Source organism: Fonticula alba (genome assembly GCF_000388065.1).
Source record: "Fonticula alba strain ATCC 38817 unplaced genomic scaffold supercont2.4, whole genome shotgun sequence".
NCBI classification, from domain to species: domain Eukaryota; order Rotosphaerida; family Fonticulaceae; genus Fonticula; species Fonticula alba.
In genome coordinates this window covers 2,570,123-2,576,590 of record NW_009242974.1, presented here as the reverse complement: position 1 = coordinate 2,576,590, position 6,468 = coordinate 2,570,123, and the positions used below count along the sequence as shown (strand labels likewise).

The 6,468-nt window shown below is 63.7% G+C and overlaps 1 protein-coding gene across 1 annotated transcript in view; it reads left to right on the top strand.

The window, feature by feature from the left end:
• The window catches only part of H696_03103 (hypothetical protein), a 5,231-nt gene extending 1,344 nt beyond the window's left edge, over positions 1-3,887 (top strand). The window contains exons 4-8 of the mRNA XM_009496993.1: positions 49-159; positions 250-978; positions 1,177-2,663; positions 2,925-3,264; positions 3,446-3,887. Of these exons, the coding sequence (XP_009495268.1) occupies positions 49-159; positions 250-978; positions 1,177-2,663; positions 2,925-3,264; positions 3,446-3,673 (2,895 nt within the window). The 3' untranslated portion in view covers positions 3,674-3,887. The remainder of the gene's footprint in view (positions 1-48; positions 160-249; positions 979-1,176; positions 2,664-2,924; positions 3,265-3,445) is intronic.
• The last annotated feature ends 2,581 nt before the right edge of the window (positions 3,888-6,468 follow it).

Genomic DNA, 6,468 nt, shown 5'->3' with positions numbered 1-6,468 from the left:
CCCCCCCCCCCCCCTGCTCCCGCCCCGCGCATCCTTCGATAATGGCAGCTTCTCCGCAAAATTCGCTTCTCCCACTCCGATTACTATGCCACCTCTCTTGAGTACATCGACCTCCTGAATTACATCCACTCAACCCGGCGCCATACCCTCCTGCAGGCGGTGCGTGTCCCTTGCTCATCTCTTTCGCGTCTCCTCTTTTTTGCCCCGGCCGGCCGACTCACCTCCTCGAGCGCATCCACCAACACGCAGGTTGTCAAGTACTGGGATTCCCTCGACACCTACCATTCCTCGGCATACGCCGCTCTGTCCGACCACTCGGAGTATGTGGCCTCCGTGTCGATGGAGCTTCAGCAGGTCAACCACGAAGTCGAGCAGGAGCGCACCACCCAGGCCCAGCGCCGGCAGCGCTTCCTCGACACCGGCCTCCGCGCCTTCGAGCGGTATATCACCCCCACTCACACGTACCTGGATCACCTGAAGCAGGCGGTCGGGCATCTGAACCGCGGCACCGCCGAGGGGGTGGACCTGCCATCCGTCGGCCTCGAGAAGGGTGGCTACCTGTTCAAGCGCGGCAGTGGCGCCATTCGCCACTGGAACCGGCGCTTCTTCCAGATCAACCTTCATGACTACCGCCTGGAGTACATCTCCCCCCGCAACAACGAGCCCACCACCGTCGTGGCAGTGTACCTGCGTGGGGCCACCGTCCGCGCGGTGGATGTCATGGACGACCGGGGCTACGTTTTCGAGGTCCACTCTGCTCCATCTGGCGCCGGCAGCAGCACCATCAGCTACTATCTCCAGGCTCTGACCGAGGGTGACATGTATGAGTGGCTGTTTGCCCTGACTCGGGCCATCAAATTGGCCGAGATGACCCTCGGCAAGCCGGAGTCCGACCCGGCCGGCTCGGCCCTCCGCCGCTCGGCCAGCATTGCTTCTCAGTCCTCCACGGCCACCGCCCAGAGTTCCGAGTCCCGCATGGTGCGTCTCCTTCCGCCGGCCGCGCTCGGGCCTCGGTCTTTCCCCGTCCACTCTTCCAAGCGCCCAGTTTCTAATATCTCTGTCGTTCACTCTCGTCCTCCACCCCCCTCCCCCCCCTCTCCTTTTCTCCCCTCACTCACCAATCTTCCCCCCCCCCCCCCCCCCCCCCCCCCCCCCCCCCAATCACCCGATGCACAGATCGAGCGTCCCGAGGACCACGTCTACTATAAGATTGGCGACCTGTTTGTCAACCGGCCGACCGGGTCGGGTGGCGCGCGTCGGCGCCTGACCGGCCGCGCGCGGCCGGCCATCCTCGGCGGCTCATCCGGCAGCCAGGCCTCTCTGGATGTCGGATCCAACTGGCGCCTTGTCAATGCTAGCATCACCAAGGAGGGCCGGCTGGAGCTCTTCGAGTATGACAAGGGCGGTCCCACCGGGTCCGGCGGCGATACCGGCAGCCTGTCCAGCTTCACCGGGCTGACCATTCGCCGGCCGCCCTCGGTCCTGACCCCGTCTCCCTCATCGCCGCAGCTTCCGTCGTCGGCACTGGCGGCCGCCGGGGCGGCCGGGTCCGCCGAAGCCGGCAGCGATTCCATGGCTGCCCGGGCCACGCGGCCCGTGGCCGCAGTTGATCTGTCCCAACTGAAGCGCTATTCCATCGCCTATGTCCATGACTCGATCACCACCCGGCGGAATGTCTTCTCCATCTCCACCCAAGACAAGGGCACTCTCCTGCTGTCTGGGTATAGCCCCAATGACCGGGACGATTGGGTCCTCAACATGAAGACCTTCCTGCCGGCACGCGAGGTTTACGGCAAGGAAGACCTCCGGGCCTACTCCACCCTGTATGTGGATGTGCGCGAAGCGCGCAACCTCCCCTCCGGCGAGTACTATTGCGAGATCTTCCTCGGCAATGAGATGGTCGGTGTGACGTCCCGCTCACAGCGCGTCACTTCTCCCTTCTGGGGCGAGTCCTTCGTCTTCCATGACATCCCGGAGATCGAGGGGGTGACCTTTGTTCTGCGCAGCCACCAGCGGCTGACGCGTGATGCCGAAATTGCCCGGGTCACCATTTCCGATGAGGATCTCCACCCGGAGTCCAATGCCCGGACCGCTGATGCGGCCATGCGCTGCCTGCCCTTCAGCCTGAGTGGCGGGGCAGCCGGCGGTGCCAGTGGCGGCCCGGCCGGCGAGCTCCGCGCCAGTGCCCGCATCCTGCCCTTGACCATTCTCCCGGTGGCCGAGTATGACGAGATGCTGGACCACCTGTACAACAAGGCCGACCCGCAGACCTTCTTCGCGCTGGCCCGCGCGCCGGAGCAGCTCGAGCATGTGGCCGTCAACCTGACTCGCATCCACCAGGCACGTGGCAAGGCCACCGAGTGGCTGATCAGCATTTGTGTGCATGAGGTCCTCAATGCCGACACCCTGAACACCCTCTTCCGGGGCAACTCCCTGGCCACCAAGGCCGTGGATTACTTCATGAAGCTGGTGGGCTTCGAGTATCTGGACTCCACCCTCGGCCCCATCATCCGGGATATTTGTGCCAAGCCGCAGAACAACTACGAGATGGACCCGCAGAAGCTCAGCAACCCGGATGACGCGCGCAAGAACTTCGAGAAGGTCGAGAAGCTGGTCAACACCGTCTGGACGGCCATCTACCAGTCGCGCTCTCGTTGCCCATAGTGCGTGTTAATAATGTCTCCTGTGGCTTCCCCACCCCTCGCTTTTCTGCCCCCCTCCCCCTCTGCCGGATCTCCTTTCGCCTGCCCTTCTCCTCAGGCCGGATCTCTCTCTATCTCCCTCTCTCTCTCTCTCTCCCTCTTTCTTTGCTTCCTTATCCATCCCTTCCCCACCTCTATGGAGCACTGACACCTTTCGCCATCGTCAATGACTCCCTCCCCCCCCCTGCCCCCTCTCTCGGGCTTTCCTTGCTCCCACAACAGCGAGCTTCGTGTCCTCTTCAACTCGCTACAGCTGGCCAGTATCGAGCGCTTCGGATCGGAGACTGTCTCGGCCAATGGCAATGCCCCTCGGTACTCGGTGGTCAGCGCCTTCATCTTCCTGCGGCTCTTCTGCGCGGCCATCCTCACGCCGAAGCTCTTCGGCCTGGTGTCCGATCACCCGGCTGACCGTCCCCGGCGGACGCTCATGCTTGTGGCCAAGACCATCCAGACTATGGCCAACATCGGCTCTTTCGATGTCAAGGAGGCTTACATGCAGCCGCTCAATTCCTTCCTCCAGGATAACACTCATGGCATGATGGACTTCATCGACTACGTTTCTGTGCGTGACTGCGGCATTTCGCGGGCATCTGCCTTTCTTGTGTGCATGCTGGCACGAGTGTGCACCTCCCCCGCCCCGCCCCGCCCCCCCTGCCCCCCCCTCCCCACACTGCTCCCCCCATTCTGACACCCTCCCCCCGCCTCTCCCTCGCTCCTTTTGTGCACGCCCTTTCGGCCTGCAGAAACTCGACAACATCGGCCCAAGCATAGAGGCCTCGGTAACGTACCCGATCGACCTGGCTCTGGAGGCGGCGCATCTGCACGACTTCGTCTCCTCCTACACCAAGGAGTTCCGCAAGGCCGGTCTTCCCCGACTGACGGAGCTCCTCTCGATCACTGACAAGCTGACTGCCGAGCTGCGTCGCCGGAATCAGGTGTCCTTGATGGATTTCCTGAACTCTTCCAACTAGTGTGTATGTGTGTGTGAGTGTTTATATGTGCATGATTTTATAAGCTCATCCACATGTGCGCGCCTTGTCCCCGTTCCTTCTATCTCTCCATGCCACTACTCGTGTGTCCTCCTTCTTGTGTGCCCCCCCCCCCCCCCCCCCCCCCCCCCTCTTGTTGTGTACAATCCATATACATATATCCACCATAAACATCAACAACAAACCAATGTCCCATATCCCCGTGCATTGTGCTCCCCTGCTTTCCTCCCTTCCTCCTCCTCTTGTTCCCGATTTCAATCTGGTCATTTAGAGCCCCTCTTTCTCCCTCTCTCCCTCTCTCTCTCTCTCTCTCTCTCTCTCTCTCGGCGTGGAGCCGGTTTGCGTTTTACCTGTGGATAATGCTGCTTTTTTTGTGAAGTGCGAACGGAAGGGATGATCCTTGGACAAGAGAGCCTCGTTGCATGGGCACGCACAGGTGTCCAGGCCACTTGGGCCAGACAGCGGTGTTTGTGTGGTGTGGAGGGACAGGGTGGTGCATAATCGTGGCGCCGAGTTGGGCGTGTATACTTTTTTCCAATCTGTCTGTGTAATTCTGTCTCCCCCGCCTCCCCCCCCCTCCCGCTCAAGATGAGGACCGAGGATGGATGCCAAACTCCCCTAATCCCCGACGCCCTGAGAGAGAGACACAGAGAGACACAGAGAGACACAGAGAGACACAGAGAGACACAGAGAGACACAGAGACAGAGAGCTAGGGCGCGGGGGGCCGGAAGAGGGGGAGAAGACCGGCGTGGTAATTGATCGAAGGGCGGGGGCAGGCCCCTTTCCTTTTCTCCACACGCACATATAGAGGAAAATAACGTAGGCCTCCGCGTATTTCAATGGCCCCCTGCTGACCCCCGTATCACATGGCCCCGTGCGCGAGGCCGGGAGAACAACAATATGGCAATCTTCGCGAGGTCTCGGTGTTTCCCAACTTTCCCGCCCTCCCGCCCCGCGCCCCCCGGGGGCCCGGCGGAACGGGCGCCGGTGCACGGGGGGGGGGGAGGGGACGCGGGCGCGCCCAGACACTCGCGGGCGCAGGAGGGGGTGCCTTGCCGGTGTGAAGGGGCGAGGGGGGCATCCTTGCCATTGGAAGGGCTGCCGTTCAACCTGCGGGTTGGCTTATTAGAAGCACAATTACCGCGGACTCAACGGTCCTTCCCGGGAGTCGCTGCTGCGCCCGCCCACCCCCGGAGGCGCTCCTTCAAATGAGCGCGCAAAAATAGGCCCTTCCCGCCCAATGTTCTCTGGCTCCCCGCCCTGCCCCCCTCCCCCCCCCCCCGGGGCGATCACAGCGTGTGAACCGGAGGGGTTCCTTCAATCCGAATCCCGGGGCATTTGATTCCGCCGCCCCGCCCTCCCCCTCCCCGGACCATCAAGCAGACCAATCGGGATGCGCAGGCAAATCGGCGGCAAAAGTTCCCCGAGCCGCGTGCGTCTTTTGGTTGGCAGCAACAGCAGCAGCACATTCTCCGCCTCTCTCTGTCATCCCCCGTCCTTTTCTGCGGCGCATTTTTCGCTCGCCAACATACCCGCCTCGGCGCGGAATATGGAGGCCGCCGGTCCCCGGTATGCCCCCCCCCCCGCCGGATATCCTTTGCCGCGCCGGCTCCGGGTACTCGAGGCGTCTCCTTGGCCCCGCCGCGTCGCGTCGGGCGCCGCCTCCGACAAGGACACGGCCCCTTTGCCAGGGGAGGGCCCGGTGCGCGAGCACACGAGCGCGTGTGCCCCTTGATGCCCCTATATTGCCCTCCGTGTGGGTCCCTTAATTGTGTCCCTGGGAAGGCCGCCATGTTGTTCGCTCAAGTGCCCGGGGGCCCTGCATCGGGCAGCCTTGTTGCTTCTCCTGCGCACCCCGGCGGCTTCTTCCTCGCTGGGCGTCTGCCCTACGCGGAGGCTGCTGCTCGCCGACCAGCCGCCCTCTGCCCGTGCCGATTGGCTGGCCGAGGCCTGGCCTGCGGGGGCATCCTGTGTGTCCATCTCCCCTCCCCGACCCTAGGCGATACATGAAGGGAGGAGAGCTTGCCGCTTCAGGCGCACCATGCCGCTTCTTGACGCGTGTTACCCTGCACACTTGGGTGCTGGAATTCCTTCCCCTGCCTCCCGGCCGGTATGCATCTGAGACCGACTCCCGGCCAACACAGCGTGAGCGCGTGTCGCGCCCCCTTATGTGTGAGTCGCGGGCTCCACGGTCTGTCCCGGGATGCCCAGCAGGTGGACTCGCCCCGCCAGCCTGGTGAAGGTGTGTTTGTTTTCCCGGGCAAGAGGGCGACCGGTGACTCCCTGTTGCTCCTGTCCACGGGCCCCTCTCGGGCCCTCGGGCGCCCCTGCTGGCCGCGTGCCGCCGAAGGTGTGTGCGCCCGCGCCATGGGGCGCATGGGTTGGCCCAAGCGAGCCTGGCCGCGCGCCATCTCGTGCTGTTCCCCCGCCCACGCCCCGCGCGCGGCGCTCTCCCCCCCCCCCGCTGACCCAGGCCACCGGCCTTGCGAGGGAGTTCCCCCTTGACGTTTTTACCGCCCCCCCCCCCCCCACTCCCCCATGGCGTTCTTATTCCGGGCCGGCTTGCCTCGCCCATAAACTCCGACTTGGTCTGCCCTTGGGGCTGGGTGTTGCATATGATTCATCATCGGCCAAATGCATGCGCGCGCGCGCGACCGCGCCCCTCCGTTCCTTGGAGCAGCGGCGTCCCTATTGCGCTCTGAAGCACAAGAATAATGCCCCCCGACGACTTGCGGCCGTATATGACCACGCGCTCGCCGGTCCCCCCCCCCCCCCC